This window comes from Bufo bufo, chromosome 5 (genome assembly GCF_905171765.1).
Source record: "Bufo bufo chromosome 5, aBufBuf1.1, whole genome shotgun sequence".
NCBI classification, from domain to species: Eukaryota; Metazoa; Chordata; class Amphibia; order Anura; family Bufonidae; genus Bufo; species Bufo bufo.
The window spans coordinates 482,631,646-482,655,996 of NC_053393.1; the positions used below are offsets into that span (position 1 = coordinate 482,631,646).

At 45.0% G+C, this 24,351-nt stretch overlaps 1 protein-coding gene across 1 annotated transcript in view; it reads left to right on the forward strand.

The window, feature by feature from the left end:
• Positions 1-24,351, forward strand: part of UBE3C (ubiquitin protein ligase E3C) — a 162,466-nt gene that overhangs the window by 3,001 nt on the left and 135,114 nt on the right. Inside the window, exons 2-7 of the mRNA XM_040434193.1 lie at positions 7,367-7,479; positions 15,195-15,248; positions 17,594-17,668; positions 19,407-19,547; positions 20,848-20,963; positions 24,162-24,319. Coding sequence (XP_040290127.1) covers positions 7,414-7,479; positions 15,195-15,248; positions 17,594-17,668; positions 19,407-19,547; positions 20,848-20,963; positions 24,162-24,319 — 610 coding nt within the window. The 5' untranslated portion in view covers positions 7,367-7,413. The remainder of the gene's footprint in view (positions 1-7,366; positions 7,480-15,194; positions 15,249-17,593; positions 17,669-19,406; positions 19,548-20,847; positions 20,964-24,161; positions 24,320-24,351) is intronic.

The window sequence follows — 24,351 nt, forward strand, 5'->3', positions numbered from 1 at the left end:
ATCAGCGGATCTGCAGGAGGTCTCCAGCTAAGTGTTCTCATCATTCCCCGCTTAATGGGATTTATTTTATTTTATTTTTTTCAATTTTTTTTCCCGTGAACTGGAATATCACTTTAAGCCTTCGGCACTCCAGCTGCTGTGAAACTACAACTCCCATCATGCACTCATTCTCTATTGTTCTTCTAACTCCCTTCTAGGAGTTGCCGTTTCTGAACATCTGGAGCGCCCGAGGTTGCTGCTCCCTGCTTTAATCATTGCTGCTACATGTAATTAAAAATCCATATTGTGGGAACGACTCTCAGGCCGTGTTCACATGCTAAGGATTCTGCCAGGATGTAGGTGCAGATGAATGCAGCTAATAAGGCTACTTTCACACTTGCGGCAGTGTGATCCGGCAAGCAGTCCGCCGATCTGGATGTGACTGAAAGCATTTGTGAGACGCATCCAGATGCGGATCCGTCTCGCAAATGCATTGCAAGAACGGATCCGTCTCTCCGCTTGTCATGCAGACAGACGGATCCGTCTTGTATCTTTTTTCACATTTTTACCGGTCTGCGCCCTATGTGTCTGCGCCCAAAGTACCCATATGTGAGTGGACGTTTTATTTTGTAGCCAGCATATTCAGTGGAAAAAATCCCTGCAGAATGATGAACGTTCTGCATATTTAGAAATCCGCAGCATGTTCATTATTGCTACTGATTCTGTACGGAAAAGCTGCAGATAAGGCTACTTTCACACTGGCGTTTTGGTTTCTGTTTGTGAGATCCGTTCAGGGCTCTCACCAGCGGTCTAAAACGGATCAGTTTTGCCCTAATGCTTTCTGAATGGAAAAGGATCCGCTCAGAATGCATCAGTTTGCCTCCGTTCAGTCTCTATTCCTTCTGACAAAACTGAGCCAAACAGATCCGTCCTGGCACACAATGTAAGTCAATGGGGACGGATCCATTTTCACAATCTGGCACAATAGAAAACGGATCCGTCCTCCATTGACTTTCAATGGTGTTCAATAAGGATCCGTCTTGGCTATGTTAAAGATAATACAAACGGATCCGTTCTGAACGGATGCATGCGGTTGTATTATCTGAACGGATCCGTCTGTGCACATCCATGACGGATCCGCACCAAACGCGAGTGTGAAAGTAGCCTTAGCTGAGGGCAGCGGCTAATCTATGTGCCCACCCAGAGGCATATCCACTGCAGAAGGGCTTATGTAAATAGTGGTCCACAATGCACGGGCATCGGCCGTGTGCCCGCCGTTTGTGGATGCGGACCCTCTCACTTGAATGGGTCCGCGATCCGCAAGATTCAGTCCGTACCTCAAAAAAATAGAACATGTTCTATTTTTTTTTCGGTGCGGAAGCATGGACCGAAATCCCACGGAGTTCTCTCAATGGATTTTACTGCTGGTTTGTGGAAGCATAGTGTCAGAATACGAGTGTAAAGATACAAATGACATAACCGGACTTGGCGTCACTTACACTGTACAATGCTTACTCTAGTTTGGGGGTGTTTCCAAAAAAACCTAACTGCAGTCCTAGTCCTATTGGGTAACTACTGAAAACAGGTATTTCTGACCTGTATTTATTTGAAGCTGTGACTGGTTCTCCTTGATAACAAAAGAAGGGCTAATGGAAGTCCCTGAGCCCATCTTTAGCCAAGATGTCTTTTACACGTTCGTATAAATGGGTCCACATCCGTTCTGCAATTTAGCGGAACGGGTGCGGACCCATTCATTTCAATCGGGCCGCAAAAGATGCAAACAGCACATCATGCGCTGTCCGCTTCCGTGGCTCCATTCCGTGGCCGCGCAAAAAAGATAGAGCATATCCTATTCTTGTCCGCAGCCACGGACTCGCAGCATCATAGATCCCTACGTGTGAGTCCGACCTAAGAAGGAGACCTGATTGCATCTAAAGAGGCACAACACTTCTGTCCTTTCATTAGGCTACTTTCACACCTGCGTTACGGTGCGGATCCGTCTGGTGTCTGCACAGATGGATCCGCACCTATAATGCAAACGCTTGTATCCGTTCAGAACGGATCCGTCTGCATTACCATGAAAGTCAATGGGAGGCGGATCCGTTTTCAATTGCACCAAATTGTGTCAGTGAAAACTGATCCGTCCCCATTGACCTACATTGTAAGTCAGGACGGATCCGTTTTGCTCAGTTTCATCAGACGGACACCAAAACGCTGCAAGCAGCCTCCAGAGCGGAATGGAGGCTGAAGGGAGGCAAACTGATGCATTCTGAGCGGATCCTTATCCATTCAGAATGCATTGGGGCTAAACTGATCTGTTTTGGGCCGCTTGTGAGAGCCCTGAAACGGATCTCACATGCGGACCCAGAAACACCAGTGGGAAAGTAGCCTAAAAGGGATTCCCCGAGATTTTTATACTGATGACCTATCCTCAGGAAAGGTCATCCATATCTGATTGATGGGGGTCCGACACCCGGGACCCCCGCTGATCAGCTGTTTGAGGAGGCAGCGGTGCTCCTGCGAGCCCCTCAGACTTCTCTCAGCTTTCCCTAGGCCAGTGATGTCACATTCACCAGCCACATGACCTATAGGAGCAGCTCATCCCCATAAATGTCAATGGGCCTGAGCGCGATACCAAGCACAGCCGCTATACAATATACGGCACCGTGCTTGGTGAGCAGAGAGAGGGCCATGGCAGTCACAGTAGAGCTGGTGCCTTCTTACACAGCTGATCAGCAGGGGGTCCCGGGTGTCGGACCCCCACTGATCAGGTATTGATGACCTATTCTGAGGATAGGTCATTAGTATAAAAATCCTGGAAAACCCTTTTAAGCCTCGACCATTAGACATTTCTAACTTATCTCTATGATAATGTCAAAAGTCTAGTGAAAGTGTAAATGCACTTTATGGCCCCGTCCACGTGACCGTATGTGTTCTGCTGTCTGCAAAATACAAATACCGGCCGTGTGCATCCCACGATTTTTGCGGCCCCTATTGTGAAAACGCCTATTCTTGTCCGCAAAACAGACAAGATTAGGACATCATTTAGGACGTTTTTGCGAGACGACATAAGAAGATCCGTGTGCTGTCGGAATTTTTTGCAGCCCCATTGAAATGAATGGGTCCACATCCAATCCTCAATAAATGTGCATTGGATGCATTTGTGTATGAGGCCTTAGGGTAGGTCCACGTGGGATGTATTTTGTAGCAGAAAATCTGCTGATAATTGGTGGCAAAATCCCTGCCGAATCCACGGCCATATCTGATTGAGTTACATGAGGTAAGGGGTGTGGCCATGGGGAGCCCGTGTGCCCCCACTAATGCCAACCAGTACCTGGGTGGTTGGGAATGTGAAGTGGTCTACAGAGACACTATGAGGAGATGGGCATCGTCGATGGTGCTGTGGTTATGGTACATCGATGATGGAGAGGGAATGCTGAAACCTTCACATCCTTTGTTCGGGACCTTAATGATAATGATTGGGGGCTTTTCTTCACGTTTGAATGTCATCCCTCCAACATTACATTTTTGGACCTAACAATTTGCAGAGAGATGAATGGTGACATTGGAACTAGGCTTTTCTGCAAAAAGACCACCACAAATAGCCTTCTGGGCTGGCAAAGTTGTCATCTGCATGCCCTCAAGCGTGGTATCCCTAAAGGGCAATACCTACGGGTACGACGCAACTGCTCGTCCTTGGAGGACTTTTGTTTAGCCGCTGCAGATTTCCAGCGAAGGTTTCGGCATCGTGGCTATCCGGCGCTCCATCAGGCATACCAACATGCCCTCAGCTGTGACGGGATCCCTGCTCAACCCATGTCCACGGGATGATGCGTCAGGACCTTGTTTATTTGGTAACCTGCATCTGCGATACCCAATATGTAGGGAAGACGCCTAGGGAATTTAGGAGAAGAATTGGCGAGCATCTCAATGACGTCTGAAGTGGGGCGGATACTCCCATTGCACGCCGTGTGGCAGATTTTCACGCAGGGGCCTCAGGATTAATTAGGTTCCAAGGTGTTGAAGTCATCAGGCCATCGCCGAGAAGGGGTGATTTGGATGAGCGTCTCCTACAAAAGGAGGCACAATGGATCTTCCGTCTTGGGACAGTACGCCCCAATGGGCTAAATGACCTTATTTCATTCACCTCCTTTTTATGGTTCATTGAGGATAGTTTTCCTGCCATTTTACATATGGAGGAGCTGTCCTTCACATGAGGAGATATGGTGGATTTAACATCAGTAGATGCAGCCCACAGTTGTGGTGTCATGTCCGTCAAACTGTCGCCACGTCATCCTGTCCTCTCACATAACATATATTGTTTCTTGTCTTCTCCCTTGCGGTAGTATTCATTGAGCAATTATGGTCGACACGGGCCGTCATATTGTCCTGCATACCAATGTATCGTTTATATCCAGATAGATTATCTCAATATCATCTTTGCCCTCTGTTTGCCATACGGGTGTTCCATAATAGGGGTCAATATGGATATCTATCCATTCACTTTGCATTGGGGCAAGACAACTCCCACACTTATCCATCTTTAAAGGGAACCTGTCACCGGGATTTTGTGTATAGAGCTGAGAACATTGGTTGCTAGATGGCCGCTAGCACATCCACAATACCCAGTCCCCATAGCTCTGTGTGCTTTTATTGTGATAAAAAAAACGATTAGATACATATGAAAATTAACCTGAGATGTGTCCTTTACGAGTGTACGTGAGATGAGTCCTGTACGTGAGATTATCAGGGACAGGACTCATCTCAGGTTAATTTGCATTTGTATTAAAATATGTTTTTACACAATAAAAGCACACAGAGCTATGGGGACTGGGTATTGCGGATGTGCTAGCGGCCATCTAGCAACCCATGTCCTCAGCTCTATACACAAAATCCCGGTGACAGGTTCCCTTTAAGGGCCGTTAATTTGTCAATGATAATAGCTTGACCTACAAACATATGAAATGATGATACAGAATACAGACCTATACTGCGTTTTAGTGTTTTTATTTGGTCTATCTGTCTTCATGTGGACATCCTTGCTTTTTCTGGATAAAATACATAAAGCCAACCATATATATAAGCTGATACTATTATTGCTGCTGATTTGGCATGGTCCCCCATGCATCTTTTGATCCGCCTTAGGCCCCTTATTACTTTCAGCACTTAGTATTCCTCTATTCTCCTGGCCCTTCCAGATTAGTGACAGCGGGAGATTCACCAATGAGGGTTCACTTGGTTCTTTTGAACTCCCTATACATTGGGTTCTCCACCTGGATTGGTTGGCCGCAGGATGGGCTGGACTTGGGATCATTTAAATACTCCTAATTTTGGCGGCGCCTCATGGCCGCCCCAAATGCCGGTCGCGCTATAATTTGACCGAGATGGCAAGTGCGCGATGTTGCTGATCTAAATCTAGATATTGTATCTCTCTCTGTATATAGGCGATTCAGACTGGATACCGACCACATTATCGTCACTCTTGGGTGTTACGTATATTGGGTGTCCTTTTTCTTGCCCTATTTCAATTTAATAGATAAACAATAAAGCCTTTTTTTGTTTTCCTTTTATAGCGTCTTCCGCCCGCTGTGAGTTTCTTTATAAATTGACGCAAACCTCATTTCTATCTGTGATAAATACACGAGGATTTGGCTTCACGTCTGGTAAATGTCTGTCCCTCTGTCTATCAAGGGGGAAAATATGCAGCGGACATTTTGTAGCAGAAATTAACATGCTTTTCTGCTACCCCCCCCCCCCCGGCACTGCCATAGAAATGATTTGGTGGCGGTGCGCATTTCTGATCACCTGCTCCATCCATTTCAGGGGGGTCTCCACGGGTATGGGGCCCCCATTCTCGTGATCTTACTGCTGGGACCCCCACTGATCTGATAGTTATCCTCTATCCTGTGGATCGGGGATAAAGTGTTATAATGGAATACCCTTTTAGGGCTAGGTTCGCATGGAGGATTTTCAGCGCTGAAAAAAGACCTGATGCCAAATCCGCCGTAGGTTTTTGTTATCTGATGCGTTTTTTTATGTGTTTTTTGGCAGATCATCCGTGGGCTTTCCATATCCATATGTCAGTTCCATAAAAGGATAGAACATTAGTTATCAGTATCAGTGGGGGTCCGACCCATGCTGATCAGCTGTTTGAGAAGGAAGTAGCGCCGCTGCCTTCTCCAGCTTTGCCTAGGCCGTGTGACATCACGTCCTTAGGATAGACCAGGAGGACGTGGCGGTCCCCGAAGCTTACCAAACACAGTGCCATTCATTGGATAATGCGGTCTGCTCCGTTTACTTGAATTGGACTAAGCTGCGCCTAGGACATGTGACCGATGAACATGATGTCACTTATAGGAAGAGGCAACAGCGCTCATCAATCTCTCCAAAAAGCTGATTGGCGGGGGTGAGGGGAGTCGGACCCCCACTAATCAGATACTGATGACCTATCCTCAGACAAGCTGCCAAATGGTGTAAAATAAAAAACAATGTTTTACTTACCGTCTTCTCCAGCACCATCCTCTACACCACCGGTCCAGTCCTCCTGCCGCTGCTGGTTTATAAACTGTACGGTGATGTCAGGTGTATGGAACGTCAGTGCTGCAGCCGGTGACTGTCCTCAGTGGTAGACCACCGAGGACAATGATCGGCTGAGGTGGTCATGTGTCTCAGGGTGCATTCAAACGACCGTATGGATTTAGCAGTCCGCAAAACAAAGATCTACAAAAAATATTTTGTGCTGCATCTGTTTTTTTGCGGACCCATTGTAACGATACCTATTCTTGTCTGGAAAATGGATACGAATAGGACATATTCCATCTTTTTTGTGGTGTCGCGGAGCAGACATACAGATGCGGACAGCACACCGTGTGCCATCCACATTTATTGTGGCCCCATTGAAATGAATGGGTCCGCATCCAATCTGCAAAAAATACGGATTAGATGCGGACCAAAAATACGGCCGTGTGAATGGGGCCTCATACTTTTACATGACCATTGCACTTAGTGGACCAGACCGGCAGCTCAGTGGATGGTCCTGGGGAAGGATGTAAGTATAACATCGTTTTTTTTATTTTACACCAGGGACGCCCAACCTGCAGCTCTCCAGCTGTTGCAAAACTACAACTCCCAGCATGTCTAGACAGCCTACAGATATCAGGGCATGTTGGGAGTTGTATTTTTGCAACAGCTATAGGGCCACAGGTTGGGCATTCCTGTTTTACACCATTTGGAGATTTTTCTTTAACTTTTTAAAGCACTATCCTTTTAACAACAGTAAAACAGGTAATTTAGCTTTAGTCGCGAACGGAGAAGAAAACATCATGTAAGTCACAATCATTGCTTTTTATTCTAGATATTCCCTAACAAACCTCTCTTTATTTGTTAGTGACCCTTCAGAATCACCATATGTCCTAGATGGGATAAACTGCAGCCATGTTCAGCTTCGAGGGAGATTTCAAAACCAGGCCAAAAGTATCACTGGGAGGAGCAAGCAGAAAGGTAAGGGAAATGGAATTATTTTTTGCACATTAGAATTACTAAACTTCAGTACTGTACGAGGCTGAGATCTATAATGTATCCACCCTGATATACCTCTGTGTGTGGACAACTGTGACCAGCAGACAGTAGCCCATTGGGCGCAGAGTGGGATTTAAAGGGGACCTGTCACCAGGAAATGCAGGAGGAGCTGAGCAGATTGTTATGTACCGTAGTTTGGTGGGAAAAGATTCAGCAAAACTGGTATTAAATTCATGTGGGGGGTTTGATTGACTAAGCACACAGGGAGAGATGTCAATCACTGCATGGCACCAAACACATGACTCGCATGCTTAACGAGAGCAGAGGTTTAAAGGAATAAATTACTGAATCTTTTCATACAAAACTATATATCGTCTTCTCAGCTCCTCCTGGTCTACAGCACGCTGCCTGCAGAGCATTTTGCATTTTAATGGTTCCCTTTGAATAGTGAGTCTGTCCTAGACATCACTCTCCGTCTGTTGTAAAGATATTATTTTGAAAGGGGTTGTTCTCTTTTTGCTCAAATTTCAGAAATGCCATACACTGATATGTAATGGCACAAGAAACACAAAAATGCGTTAGGACTTACCTCTCCCCACATGGTGAAGTCCATGGGTAATGCATGAAAACATATTGCGGCATCTATAGCATCCCATGATGGCAACGGCTATGCCCTACTGCACAGTCTATGACCGCGTTTGGTGCCGGTACAGGAGATTCTGCCGATTTTGTTTCTGTGCATGCACCGAGCGCTTCCAGTGCAATGCGCATAGAGGGCACAGACACCATCTTGGAAAGCTGTGGATACTGCAAAGGGGGACCTCTTTGTTTGGGTTAAGGTAAGTTCTGAACTGTTTTTTTTTTTTTAACATTTCTTATGATAGTACTCATCAGTATATGACCTTTCTGAAATTTGAGCACAATTCAGACAACCCCTTTAAAGGCATATTCCACTTAGAAGTTTTTTTCTGCTACCCATGGGGAAGGGGGGCTGTTAAAGTGGGGTCCTTATGGCCCAAAAAGTAATGAAGCACCTGGTTAAACAGGAGCACTCTCTCCATTCTTCTATATGGGATTGGTGGAGACAGTTGAGTACAGCACTTGGTTATCTCTGGCAGTCCCCTAGAGAAGTGCTGGCAAACCTTTTACAGACCGAGTGCCCAAACTGCAACCCAAGACCCACTTATGTAGCGCAAAGTGCCAACACGGCAATTTAACCTGAATACTACAGTCCAATACAGTGTATCTTCCATGTACATCATCATTTAGCTATAATAGCCTGCCTACATTCAGTGCGCTGCCTGTGCTGTTCATAGTGCGCCCTGCGCTGATGAATGGCAGGAAAAGTCTATGGCATACAACATAGAGAGGGCTCTGAGTGCAACCACTGGCACCCGTGCCATAGGTTTGCCACCGCTTTCCTAGAGTATGAATGAAGTGTCTGTGCACGGGCTTGACCAGACGCTGTATTCATTTGGGGGCATCGGCCCCTTTCTCATTATCGGTGAGGGTCACAGTGGTTGGACCTCCACTGATCCAATAGGTACACCTTATTCTATGAATAGGGGACAGCTTTTGACTGGAATACCCAGTTTGCATTTGGTGCTATGAATAGAAATCCAGCCATATGATTGTGATGAAAGGCTTCACAAAGTCCTATGAGCTGCTGCACTGAGCAGAACGCTCTGCAGGCATTGTTCCAAATGCCGGGTAGGACAGAACCAATATAGCAGCAGACTTGTGATTCGGTTACTTATCCTGGTGAACAGGTGTCAGTGGCCTAGAAGGTATTTTCCACTTGTCTGGTCATTTAGAGTGACATTTAACCCTATTTTAGACAGGTTTTTGGCGTTGTTTTCCTTATTGAACAGTTATTTACTATGGAATATTGTTTGCTTTTGCACATTTGCATTTCAGCATGAGAGCAAACATTTACAGGGGCGTTCAAGTGTATGGCAGGAGGCAGCGCTGTTGTATCTGTGCACGGCTTGGAAATACAAGGATAGGTCTCATTTACCGCAGCAGAGTCAGCATGCATTGCATACGGATTATGCTGCAGATTCACCATGGACTTCAGCCTGCTGCATTGAAAGTGGGGCTAACCGTGGTGGAAATCCAAAGCATGCAGTTTTTTTTTTTTTCTGTACTGAAGACGACCGCAGCACGTAGATGAGATTTGTAAAATATTATCGACTTACCTTGTAGTGTACTCTTGTGTATATTTTACTGCATCTTTGCTAATCTGCAGATAAGATTTCTCACTAAAGCCTGTATTAAACCTGCCGATTTTTCGGCACATAATTGTTAGCGATCATCTGGCAGTGTAATGCTGCCTCTGATTGCACAGTGAACGCAAATCATCGGGCAATTCAAATCTTTTGACATGTTAAATAAGACAGGATGGAGAAGAGCGATGGCATAGCGATCGGCCATCCCCATGCTGCGGAGGAGATCGCTGCATGTAATAGCAGCAGTCTCCTCTGCTAGCGAGCAGACGATTGCCGTGAGGAAACGTTTCCTTTCCTACAACCGTCTGCCATATTGGGCTGTGTAATACAGCCTTAAGGCTGGTTTCACACTCCCAGTGTAAATTGCCTGGGGTGTTCCGGCAAACAATACCTGGAATAGGGTTGTAGCGGGTACTTTTGTACTGGTATCGATTCGATACCGGGATTTGACATTTACCGATACTAGGCTGCGCTACTGCGCAGCCTAGTATCAGAGAACATGGCGCACGCTGCTCTCAGCGTTGTGCCATGTTCCCTCAGCAGCACAGGGGAGAAGGAGTCTCTCCCTCCCACCTGTGCCGCTGCTGCTGCCAATAAGAAGAGAGAGGGGCGGAGGAGGGGAGGTGCTGTGGTTACTGCGCCAACAATGATGATAACTCACCCATTAATACAAATACAGGAGGCGGGTGCTGGCGGCAGAATCGCATAACCAGCACCCGACCTCTATGACAGGGCACTGCGATCCGCAGCAGTTAACCCCTCAGGTGCTGCACCTGAGGGGTTAACTGCTGCCGATTGCAGCGCCCTGTCAGAGGTCAGGTGCCGGCTATGTGATTCTGTGGCTGGCACCCGCCTCCTGTATTTGTATTAAAAGGTTACTTATCTTCATTGGTGGCGCAGTGCGCCCCCCCAACCCCCCCATTATTAAAGTCATTGGTGGCAGTGGCCAAAGGGTCCCCTCCCCTCCTCCTCATTGATGGTGCAGTGACAGTTATGATCGGAACCCCAGCAGTGTAATCCTGGGGCTCCGATTGGTTACCATGGCAGCCAGGACGCTACTGAAGCCCTGGCTGCCATGGTAAGCTCTCTGCTGCTGTGTGTACTATGCACAGGGCAGCAGGGAGAGTGTGAGGTCCTATTAACCCTAATAGAGCTCTATCAGGGTGAATAGGACAAGGGATTAAAAGATCCCAGGTTCTAGCCCCTAAGGGGGGGGGGGGGGGGAGGGGGATAGTTATTAAAGTAAGTAAAAAAACTAACAAACACCAAAATATTAAGTTTAACCACTTAAGGACCACAGGTTTATACCCCCCTAAAGACCAGGCCCTTTTTTACAAATCGGCACTCCACAACTTTAGCGATTTATTGCTCGGTCATGCAACTTACCACCCAAATGAATTTTACCTCCTTTTCTTCTCACTAATAGAGCTTTCATTTGGTGGTATTTCATTGCTGCTGACATTTTTACTTTTTTTGTTATTAATCGAAATTTAACGATTTTATTGCAAAAAAATGACATTTTTCACTTTCAGTTGCAAAATTTTGCAAAAAAAACAACATCCATATATAAATTTTTCTCTAAATTTATTGTTCTACATGTCTTTGATAAAAAAAAAAATGGTTTGGGTAAAAGTTATAGCGTTTACAAACTATGGTACAAAAATGTGAATTTCCGCTTTTTGAAGCAGCTCTGACTTTCTGAGCACCTGTCATGTTTCCTGAGGTTCTACAATGGCCAGACAGTACAAACACCCCACAAATGACCCCATTTCGGAAAGTAGACACCCTAAGGTATTCGCTGATGGGCATAGTGAGTTCATAGAACTTTTTATTTTTTGTCACAAGTTAGTGGAAAATGATGATTTTTTTTTTTTTTTTTCACATATTCTACTAACTTGTGACAAAAAATAAAAACTTCTATGAACTCACTATGCCCATCAGTGAATATCTTGGGGTGTCTTCTTTCCAAAATGGGGTCACTTGTGGGGTAGTTATACTGCCCTGGCATTCTAGGGGCCCAAATGTGTGGTAAGTAGTTTGAAATCAAAATGTGTAAAAAATGACCGGTGAAATCCGAAAGGTGCTCTTTGGAATGTGGGCCCCTTTGCCCACCTAGGCTGCAAAAAAGTGCCACACATGTGGTATCGCCGTACTCAGGAGAAGTTGGGGAATGTGTTTTGGGGTGTCATTTTACATATACCCATGCTGGGTGAGAGAAATATCTTGGTCAAATGCCAACTTTGTATAAGAAAATGGGAAAAGTTGTCTTTTGCCAAGATATTTCTCTCACCCAGCATGGGTATATGTAAAATGACACCCCAAAACACATTCCCCAACTTCTCCTGAGTACGGAGATACCACATGTGTGACACTTTTTTGCAGCCTAGGTAGGCAAAGGGGCCCATATTCCAAAGAGCACCTTTTCGGATTTCACGGTCATTTTTTACACATTTTGATTTCAAACTTCTTACCACACATTTGGGCCCCTAGAATGCCAGGGCAGTATAACTACCCCACAAGTGACCCCATTTTGGAAAGAAGACACCCCCAGGTATTTCGTGATGGGCATAGTGAGTTCATGGAAGTTTTTATTTTTTGTCACAAGTTAGTGGAATATGAGACTTTGTAAGGGAAAAAAATAAATAAAAAAAAATCATCATTTTCCGCTAACTTGTGACAAAAAATATAAAATTCTAGGAACTCGCCATGCCCCTCACGGAATACCTTGGGGTCTCTTCTTTCCAAAATGGGGTCACTTGTGGGGTAGTTATACTGCCCTGGCATTTTCCAGGGGCCCTAATGTGTGGTAAGTAGGTAAATGACCTGTGAAATCCTAAAGGTGATCTTTAGGGGCCCCTTTGCCCACCTAGGCTGCAAAAAAGTGTCACACATGTGGTATCGCCGTATTCAGGAGGAGTTGGGCAATGTGTTTTGGGGTGTCTTTTTACATATACTCATGCTGGGTGAGAGAAATATCTCGGCAAAAGACAACTTTTCCCATTTTTTTATACAAAGCTGGCATTTGACCAAGATATTTATCTCACCCAGCATGGGTATATGTAAAATGACACCCCAAAACACATTGCCCAACTTCTCCTGAGTACGGCGATACCAGATGTGTGACACTTCTTTGCAGCCTAGATGCGCAAAGGGGCCCACATTCCTTTTATGAGGGCATTTTTAGACATTTGGATCCCAGACTTCTTCTCATGCTTTAGGGCCCCTAAAATGCCAGGGCAGTATAAATACCCCACATGTGACCCCATTTTGGAAAGAAGACACCCCAAGGTATTCAATGAGGGGCATGGCGAGTTCATAGAAATTTTATTTTTTTGGCACAAGTTAGCGGAAATTGATTTTATTAATTTTTTTTCTCACAAAGTCTCCCTTTCCGCTAACTTGGGACAAAAATTTCAATCTTTCATGGACTCAATATGCCCCTCACGGAATACCTGGGGGTGTCTTCTTTCCGAAATGGGGTCACATGTGGGGTATTTATACTGCCCTGGCATTCTAGGGGCCCTAAAGCGTGAGAAGAAGTCTGGAATATAAATGTCTAAAATTTTTTACGCATTTGGATTCCGTGAGGGGTATGGTGAGTTCATGTGAGATTTAATTTTTTGACACAAGTTAGTGTAATATGAGACATTGTAAGAAAAAAATAATAATTTCCGCTAACTTGGGCCAAAAAAATGTCTGAATGGAGCCTTACAGAGGGGTGATCAATGACAGGGGGGTGATCAGGGAGTCTATATGGGGTGATCACCCCCCCTGGAAGGCTCCAGGGAGACGCCTGTATGTGTTTTGCGGATCCGATCCATCTATCAGTGGATCCGTAAAAATCATGCGGACGTCTGAATGGAGCTTTACAGGGGGGTGATCAATGACAGGGGGGTAATCAATGACAGGGGGTGATCAGGGAGTCTATATGGGGTGATCACCACAGTCATTGATCACGCCCCTGTAAGGCTCCATTCAGACGTCCGTATGCGTTTTGCAGATCCGATCCATCTATCAGTGGATCCGTAAAAATCATGCGGAAGTCTGAATGGAGCTTTACAGGGGGGTGATCAATGACAGGGGGGTAATCAATGACAGGGGGGTGATCAGGGAGTCTATATGGGGTGATCATCACAGTCATTGATCACGCCCCTGTAAGGCTCCATTCAGACGTCCGTATGCGTTTTGCGGATCCGATCCATCTATCAGTGGATCCGTAAAAATCATGCGGACTTCTGAATGGAGCTTTACAGGGGGGTGATCAATAACAGGGGGGTAATCAATGACAGGGGGTGATCAGGGAGTCTATATGGGGTGATCAGGGGCTAATAAGGGGTTAATAAGTGACGGGGAGGGTGTAGTGTAGTGTAGTGGTGTTTGGTGCTACTTTACTGAGCTACCTGTGTCCTCTGGTGGTCGATCCAAGCAAAAGGGACCACCAGAGGACCAGGTAGCAGGTATATTAGACGCTGTTATCAAAACAGCGTCTAATATACCAGTTAGGGGTTAGAAAAATCACATCTCCAGCCTGCCAGCGAACGATCGCCGCTGGCAGGCTGGAGATCCACTCTCTTACCTTCCGTTCCTGTGAGCGCGCGTTCACAGGAAATCTCGGCTCACGCGAGATGACGCCAATCGGCGTTAGCGTAGCCTGGGGGAGCCGCCGCGATGACGCCTTTCGGCGTTACAGTTGCGGCAACTGGTTAAATCACCCCCTTTCCCAATTTTACATATAAAATATTTAAACAATAAATAAACATATTACATATCGCCACGCCCAAAAAATAAAAAAATCTCCTATGCGGTGAACGCCGTAACAGAAAAAAACAAACAAAAACGCGCGATTCGCCTTTTTTTTGTCACCTTGTCCCGCCCAAAAATAGGATTGGACTGCTCGATTATGTGCCGGGCGTTCCATAAAATGCGGAATGCACGCGGCTTTTTTTTTTGTTTTTAATTTTTTTCCGCGTGGTATCGAATGGTATCGAGTATCACAATACTTTTTTACGGTATCAAAATCAAATCAAAATTCGATGCATGCAGCGGTTTGTGTCCGGCCAATACTACGCATTGTCTGCTGGAACGCATACAGATCTCTGCCAGACCCCATTATATTTAATGGAGCTGGTGGGTAATTCGTCAGCATCCGGCAGGGCCGGGTCTGGAGAACTCCGACAGCCTGCCGGAACAACTTGCTGTAATTCACAGCCTTAGTACGTCAAGTGAATTCCTAAACCCTGTATTAAGGTCTTTGTGACCCATCGCCGTGTCACATACAGTTGCTGCAATGCTTTTCCAAATTTCTTACAGAAGGAAAAACTCATCCCAAAAGTTCTAATTGGGTTTTCAGCAAACCCTCAGCACTACTTGTAATGTGTCATGAGTGATATGGAATGAGGGTTGTGTCCTACTGTTGCCTTTAACACCATGACTATTGCCTTTAACATGATGCTTTATTTTAACTTCTAGGAAGAAAAAGCATCTCTGCTCCATCGAACCCAGGAAGAAAGGCGGAAGAGGGAGGTAGGATAATGCAGTGAAATGCGTCGGCTGTATTTCTAGAATTAATGTCACTATTTAAATTAACCTTCCCTTTTGGGCTATTTTTACATAAATTTGTAGTATATCAGTGTGTATAATGAGGAGGCCTTAAAGGGGTTGTCCACCTTTGGGGGACTTTCAGCCAGAACCCCTTTCCCCACCTGCTTCACTGGACCTGCGGAGAGACACATGCTTACCTGCTCCCCGCCACAGGGTTCTGGCTCCTTCGGTCACATGTGCCGCTGCAGCCAATGACTGAGATGTCACTTATGTGACATGTGGCCCAATGACATAATGCATAGGGGATACATTGCACCCAAGCTCCACTCCTTTCTGTAACCAGCCCCTCCCTCACTGCTTTGATTGACAGGACCAGGCAGTGGCAAGAGGGGACGGCCACAGAATTGAGTGGAGCTTGAGTGCAATAAGAGCAATGGTGATGATTCATTGCTTAAAGGGAACCTGTCATCAACTTTATGCTGCCCATACTAACAGCAGAATAAAGTAGAGACAGGTGCGTTGATTTCAGCGGTCTGTTATTTATAAGTTAAAGTATGTTGGTTGCCGAGAACAAACATCACAATCATTGAAGACTGGGCCTGGAAAAGAGTCCTGGCCACCTGAGAAGAGACCTGGTTATTCATGAATTCCTGCTCTCCTGCCCTCCTGCTGATGACTGACAGGCTTCTTCCTAGTTTTCTCTCTTTCTCTCTAGGAGAGAACTTCCAATCATCAGCAGACGGGTGAGAGAACAGGAGATTAGGAATAACCAGGACTCTTCTCAAGTAGATTTGACTCTTTTCAAGGCCTCGGCTACAATGATTATGATGCTGGTTCTCAGCAACCTCTTACTTTTAGCTCATGAGTGACACACCGCTGAGATCAGCATTTCTGTCACTATTTTATGCTGCCCTCAGTGCGGTCAGCATAAAGTTGATGACGGGTTCCCTTTGAAGTGTAACGGTCATTCTTTTTTATTTTTGTAATGTGTAGGGGCAGTGACACTGAAAATTTTTGTAATATACTTTAATTACTTAAATCGGAACTTTCTATTGAAAAATAGATCTAAAGTGGCCCAATTTGAGCCTTGGCAACGCTGCTTTGCTCCTTTGTCTTCTGTTTACATAACTGTGGAGACTTGCTCAACATTGACGGTGTTATGTAAACAGAAGACAGGAGCGTTGCTAAGGGCTCTTTCACACCTGCGTTCTTGTCTTCCGGCATAGAGTTCCGTCGTCGGGGCTCTATGCCGGAAGAATCCTGATCAGGATTATCCTAATGCATTCTGAATGGAGAGTAATCCGTTCAGGATGCATCAGGATGTCTTCAGTTCCGGTACCGAACGTTTGTTGGCCGGAGAAAATACCGCAGCATGCTGCGCTTTTTGCTCCGGCCAAAAATCCGGAACACTTGCCGCAAGGCCGGATCCGGAATTAATGCCCATTGGAAGGCATTGATCCGGATCCGGCCTTAAGCTAAACGTCGTTTCGGCGCATTGCCGGAGCCGACATTTAGCTTTATCAGAGTGGTTACCATGGCTGCCGGGACGCTAAAGTCCTGACAGCCATGGTAAGTGTAGTGGGGAGCGGGGGAGCAGTGTACTTACCGTCCGTGCGGCTCCCCGGGCGCTCCAGAGTGACGTCAGGGCGCCCCAAGCGCATGGATCATGTGATCACATGGATCACGTCATCCATGTGCATGGGGCGCTCTGACGTCATTCTGGAGCGCCCCGGGAGCCGCACGGACTGTAAGTATACCGCTCCCCCGCTCCCCGCTCCTACTATGGCAACCAGGACTTTAATAGCGTCCTGGGTGCCATAGTAACACTGAAAGCATTTGGAAGACAGTTCCGTCTTCAAATGCTTTCAGTACACTTGCGTTTTTCCGGATCCGGCAGGCACCTCCGGCAACGGAAGTGCATGCCGGATCCCAACAACGCAAGTGTGAAAGAGGCCTAAGGCTCAAATTGGGCCACTTTACAGCCATTTTTCTAATGGAAATGTATGATTTCACTAATTAAAGTATATTACAAAAATGGTCCGCATCACTGCCCCTATACATTACAAAAATAAAAAAAGAATGGCAAATTGCATATTAGGAAAAGTATCATAAGTTGGGAATGGAGCCTCAGATGAACAAAAGGAAAAAACTGCATCTTAATCAGGTGAACTCCAGCTATATGTCTATGCACCTGGATAGGGAGGTCGCTAGTGACATAAAATCTCTCTAGAAAACACCAGCTACAAATTTAAACTGAAAATAACTCTACAGTTTCATCAGTGCATTCATCGCAGCTTTTTTTTTTTTTTTTATGATTTTTCTTACAGGAAGAAAGGAGAAGACTGAAGAATGCAATAATTATCCAGTCCTATATAAGAGGCTACAAGGATAGAGAACAGCAAGTATGTATTTTTACTGTACACTTATATTCATGACAACTTGTGGTATTATATGTAAGCCCTGTTCTCTTAATGAGCTATTCTGGTTATGTTAAAGGGGTATTCCTGGACATTGGGGGCATGAATAGGCTAGAATATGCCCCCAATGTCTGATAGGTGCGTTTCCCACGTCTGGGCACTCCCTTCTCTAACTGATCTTTAAGGCCCCTTTCACACGGGCGAGTTTTCCTGCGCGGGTGCAATGCGTGAGTTGAACTCATTGCACCCGCACTGAATCAGGACCCATTCATTCCTATGGGGCTGTTCACATGAGCGGTGATTTTCACGCATCACTTGTGCGTTGCGTGAATGGGGCTGCGTGAAAATCGCAAGCATCCGCAAGCAAGTGCAGATGCGGAGCGATTTTCACGCACGGTTGCTAGGAGACGATCGGGATGGAGACCCAATCATTATTATTTTCCCTTATAACATGGTTATAAGGGAAAATAATAGCATTCTGAATACAGAATGCATTGTAAAATAGTGCTGGAGGGGTTAAAAATATTTTTTATTTTATTTAACTAGCCTTAATCCACTTGCTCGCGCAGCCCGGCTTCTCTTCTGTCTTCATCTTAGCTGTGTGCAGGAAAAGAACCTGTGGTGACATCACTCCGGTCATCACATGATCCATCACCATGGTAAAAGATCATGTGATGACCCGAGTGTCGTCACCACAGGTCCTGTTCCTCCACACAGCTAAGATGAAGACAGAAGAGATGCTGGGCTGCGCGAGCAAATGGATTAAGGTGAGTTAAATTATTTTTAATTTTTTTTTTTTAACCCCTCCAGCGCTGTTGTACTATGCATTCTGTATTCAGAATGCTATTATTTTCCCTTATAACCATGTCATAGGGGAAAATAATACAATCTACAGAACACTGATCCCAAGCCCGAACTTCTGTGAAGAAGTTCGGGTTTGGGTACCAAACATGCAGATTTTTCTCACGCGCGTGCAAAACGCATTACAATGTTTTGCACTCGCGCGGAAAAATCGCGCATGTTCCCGCAACGCACCCGGACCTTTTCCCGCAACGCCCGTGTGAAAGAGGCCTAAGGGGTTTTCTCTCTTCAGCAAGTGTCACTTATCATGTAGAGAAAGTTAATACAAGGCACTTACGAATGTATTATTATTATCCATATTGCCTCCTTTGCTAGTTGATTCATTTTTCCATCACATTGTACATTGCTCATTTCCATGGTTCTGACCACCCTGCAGTCCAGCAGTGGTGGCCGTGCTTGCACACTATAGGAAAAAGTGTTGGCCTTTCAGTTGGCTGGGAATGTGAGAGCGTGCATAGACACCCATGCGTGGCAGCCCCCATCCCAGCCACCTTGTATCTGCACTGCAGCAATGGCCGTAACCCCTGGATGCAAGCTGTGTATAATGTGATGGAAAAATGAATCAAGCCAGCACAGGAGGCAGTATGGATAATAGCAATACATTAGTAAGTGCCTTGTATTAACTTTGTCTACATGATAAATGCCATTTGCTGAAGTGAGACGACCCCTTTAATGTATTTACATAGGCTTGAATTTGAGCTATACTCCATGCTGAATGCACCGCTGTACTTATGTGTTTCTTTGTCGTGCAGCAGTATACATGTCACTTCTCAGACCTTCTATGGTTTCAGCAGCTTTTTCATCTTATGTAATGGCTGACAGAAGTGCTGCGACTTTGTAAGAATTGTTTTCCCCTTATTAGTACTCCATCCAAAGAAGTGAGTTTGACTTCTGTGCTAACTCGGCGACTTCCGGTGCACCTTCAGTAGATGGAAGAAACCTTACGCTTCTTGTGCGAAAACTGCTCTTTTTCTACAGACAGACTGAAGATTCAAAGCGTTTGGTAAGGTCAATTTTAAGTTCTATAATTCTAATTACATTTTCAGTGACCCTAAAATACCGTTTGTTAGTAGCACATCTGAGCAACATGTAAAGGGGTCGTCCAAGGTACTTTTTTTTATTTCACTAACCTGCTGGGAACCTGACAATATAATAAATAATCTTACACTTTCCTTCCCAGCCCGCTCTGGTTCGGCACTATTACTTCTAACTCTTCCCCGAGTTGCAGCCACAACAGTATGTGACTGGTTGTGGCTCGGGAAGAGAATGAAGCAGCAGCGCTGGAGTGGAGTTTAGTTTCTGAGAGCACATGGAAAGGTGACCTTTTGAGATCCCTTTTTCTAATGGGGCAGTACTGCATAGCATCTGGTTTTTCTGTGCCTATGGGTTGGTGGAGCCCAGTGCCTGGGTGGCTTGGTCCTACAGAAGGGGTGTTGTTGGGCAGATGGGTCTTGCCGCCTGCAGGTGCTGTGTTGCAGAGGCAGCGGTTACCATGTGGTGCTGCTCCAAAATAGAGTAGCGGGCACTTTGACATGGTGAGTGGACCTTCGCATTTTGGCCAAAACGTATACAAAGTGCCTCGTGTACATGTTTATACGCTATGCTGAAAAGCAATACGTCAATGCATGTGGATGTGCAATCCATGTTCCTTTTTCTACAGATTGATGCTAATCTGCCTAATTATACCATTATGATTCCCACTTCCTATATTGCTGTGTAATATAGCACTTTTGCCCTTCAGTATCTTTGGAAAGCAGCGTAACAATAAATTTGGAGGTATGCTGGAGACTAGTCATTGTTGCCCTGACACTATACCTATTTATATTCTGTATACTAAGTAGGAGAGCGTAGTGTCCGTACTACAGAATGTATGTAACAATGTGACCTGTGTCCCAGCTTTCTCTGACTGTTGGATTCCAAATGTACCTAGTTAGGCCTCATGCACACGACCGTATCCAATTTGGGGTCCACAACTCCTGTAATTTTTACACTAAAATTCTAAAATCTGACCACAAAGTAAATGCAAACAACAGACACACAATCCTCCTAATCTCTTGTGTAATTGTTGCTTTGGAGCTTCTCTGCTCCTTTCCTGCAGAACTGTACAGGTTATGGAAGCCATTGTAGCCAATGGGGACCAAGACCCACCCCCTTTCTCCCCAAACTTCAGATTTTGTGATGTCATGCTGGAGCACGCAGTCGGTCTACAACTGAAGATGGTAGGGGCATGGAGAAAGGGGCTCCTCTCTGCCTGCAAGATTTCATCATTCAGTTCTAAATAGTTTTTTTCTTGTTCCTTATAGATATGGATATGTCAGAATTTGATCAAATATAATTCCCAGTTTGTAAAACAACTCGCAGGCCCAGACAGACTTACTTGTCTGTACCAGATCAAGAGGCTATTGGGGTTATGTTGTAGGTAAGTAAATCGGATATATTGTTAAAGCAATACTTAAAGGGAAACTTTTACCAAAAAAATGCTGTGCAATCTGCAGCATGCTAGGAGCAGTAGGAGCTGAGCAGATATATACAGGGTGGGCCATTTATATGGATACACCTTAAAAAAATGGGAATGGTTGGTGATATTAACTTCCTGTTTGTGGCACATTAGTATATGTGAGGGGGGAAACTTTTCAAGTTGGGTGGTGACCATGGCCGCCATTTTGAAGTCGGCCATTTTGAATCCAACTTTTTTTTTTTAATAGGAAGAGGGTCATGTGACACATCAAACTTATTGGGAATTTCACAAGAAAACAATGGTGTGCTTTGTTTTAACGTAACTTTATTCTTTCATGAGTTATTTACAAGTTTCTGACTACTTATAAAATGTGTTCAATGTGCTGCCCATTGTGTTGGATTGTCAATGCAACCCTCTTCTCCCACTCTTCACACACTGATAGCAACACCGCAGGAGAAATGCTAGCACAGGCTTCCAGTATCCGTAGTTTCAGGTGCTGCACATCTCGTATCTTCACAGCATAGACAATTGCCTTCAGATGACCCCAAAGATAAAAGTCTAAGGGGGTCAGATCGGGAGACCTTGGGGGCCATTCAACTGGCCCACGACGACCAATCCACTTTCCAGGAAACTGTTTATCTAGGAATGCTCGGACCTGACACCCATAATGTGGTGGTGGGTGCACCATCTTGCTGGAAAAACTCAGGGAACGTGCCAGCTTCAGTGCATAAAGAGGGAAACGCATCATCATGTAGCAATTTCGCATATCCAGTGACCCCCTTAGACTTTTATCTTTGAGGTCATCTGAAGGCAATTGTCTATGCTGTGAAGATACGAGATGTGCAGCACCTGAAACTACGGATACTGGAAGCCTGTGCTAGCATTTCTCCTGCGGTGTTGCTATCAGTGTGTGAAGAGTGGGAGAAGAGGGTTGCATTGACAATCCAACACAATGAACACATTTTATAAGTGATCAGAAACGTGTAAATAACTCATGAAAGAATAAAGTTACGTTAAAACTAAGCACACCATTGTTTTTCTTGTGAAATTCCCAATAAGTTTGATGTGTCACATGACCCTCTTCCTATTGAAAAAACAAAAGTTAGATTTAAAATGGCCGACTTCAAAATGGCCGCCATGGTCACCACCCATCTTGAAAAGTTTCCCCCCTCACATATACTAATGTGCCACAAACAGGAAGTTAATATCACCAACCATTCCCATTTTATTAAGGTGTATCCATATAAATGGCCCACCCTGTAGTTTTGTGGGGAAAGATTCATTAAAACTTGTAATTTATACATTTATATCTCTGCTCTTTCTATACTTAAATGGTCACTGACTTTTCACACAACTTGGCATACATCAATAGTACAAGTGAACATAAGAAACTTTGTAATATGTCTTATCAGTAAGAAATGCTTAGTTCTCACGTTGTCAGTTGCTTACCTCTTCCATTACCCCCACATTGCTAGTTGCTTTTCATGTTAAAAAATGTCTTAAACTGTCCAGGACGGATCAGCTCCAGGGAAGGATTATATTACACAGGTCAGTACAAGTTTATGGAGAGGGGAATAATTGAACAGGAGCTGAATGACACGCACACAGATAAAGGGACTACTGCCAATAAATAGGAAGTTTATAACTCGGCACAAGTGCTTTATACAAAACCATACAGGTCAGTACTTCTCTGTAATGTTCTCCATGATCCTGGGGCTGCTTGTAAGGGCTCATGCACATGACCATAGCTGGTTTTGAGGTCCGCAAATCATGGATCCTGTTATCTGTAGAACTGTCCTATCCTTGTCCACAAAACGGAATATTTTGCGGGTGCCGCAGAACAGACATATGGATGTGGACAGCACACAGTGTGAGTAAGAGAAGATTAGGAAGCATATTCTTCTCTACTTTCTGTGTGCAATGGATGGCAGCTAGTCTCCATCCACCATTACTAGGAGAACTGCAAACTAGACGTTCAGCATGCAGAGGGAAAAACTGCAAAAAAAATGGCAGATACTAGTCAGAAATGGTGTTCTTCCTCATGTATACACACACTGTACTATTGAATATTTCAAACTACACACATTATACTTTTGATTATTGCAAAGTGTGTTGAAAAATTAGGTATTCTTTAATACCGCCCCCGTTAACAGTGATCAGTGACTGACAGCTATCTCTGTATACACAGGGAATGTTATCAATCACTGATTATACCTCCCCGTGTAATTGTAGTGAGATATAAATGTTTTACTGAATCGCACATATGTCAATCTGGTCAGCTCCTCCTGCTCTATAATATGCAGCCTGCAGATTGCACTGTGTTTTGTGGTGACAGGTCCTCTTTAAAGGACAAAGACTTTTATAACCTATCAATAGTATAGCTTATAAATGTCCTATCATGGGGGTCGTCACTGCGTGGACTCCCACTGATCACTAGAATGGGGTCCCACTTCCTCCTTACTGCAACCTCAATTAGGAGGCTATTAAATTGAGTGGTGGTCAGGCCGGCACCCTGCCACTCTGTTCATTGTCTGTTGGGCTGATGGAGATAGCTGATATCAGCTGGCTGTTTCCGTCTCATAGAGTTCCTTCTAAAACTGGACAGCAGGGGGATCTTCCTGCAATAAAGAAATGATTATTACTTAACAGCTGATCCCGTGCTGTAGCTCCAGTTTTCCTGGTCCGGATCTGTTTACCCAGTTGCAGAAGTGACTTGTCGACAACATGTGACAGCTACATTCAATCACTGGCCTCTTTAGTGCACTGCTAAGGGCCAGTCACATGTTGTCGATGAGATGTCAAGGCAGGAACTGCCAGGTAAGTAACGATCACTTCTTTATTGCAGGTGGATACCCTGTGGTGTCTGGTTTCCTTCTGAAACCCGACAACAGCTTTATGGTTGACCACTATGCCATCCCAACTCCCTTTGCAGTAATGGTGGACTTGTGCCCCCTGCTAATGATTGGTGGGGACCCTAGCGGTAGTTGCCCCAGTGATCACGCAATTATCATCAGTCTTCTTTTTATATCAGTTAAAAGAAGCAGTACTGAGTATCACTTTCTAGTCACATGCAGCAAAATGAATTTTTAGATAACATACTTTCTACACACTCCATGCATGTCTTGTTGTACATTCACTTAATTTTTCTGTGCTATGTAGGTTATTACAGCATTGCTATGATGACAGCATCAACGTTGCACTACCCATGAGAATGGTTGAAGTATTTTCATCAGAAAACACTTACTTACCTGTCCTTCAAGATGCCGTCACTGTGGCCTCATTAGTTGAACAAATTTTGCACTACATGATCCAGAAAGGTTAGTAAATTGCACAAGCCGCATCCCGAGAA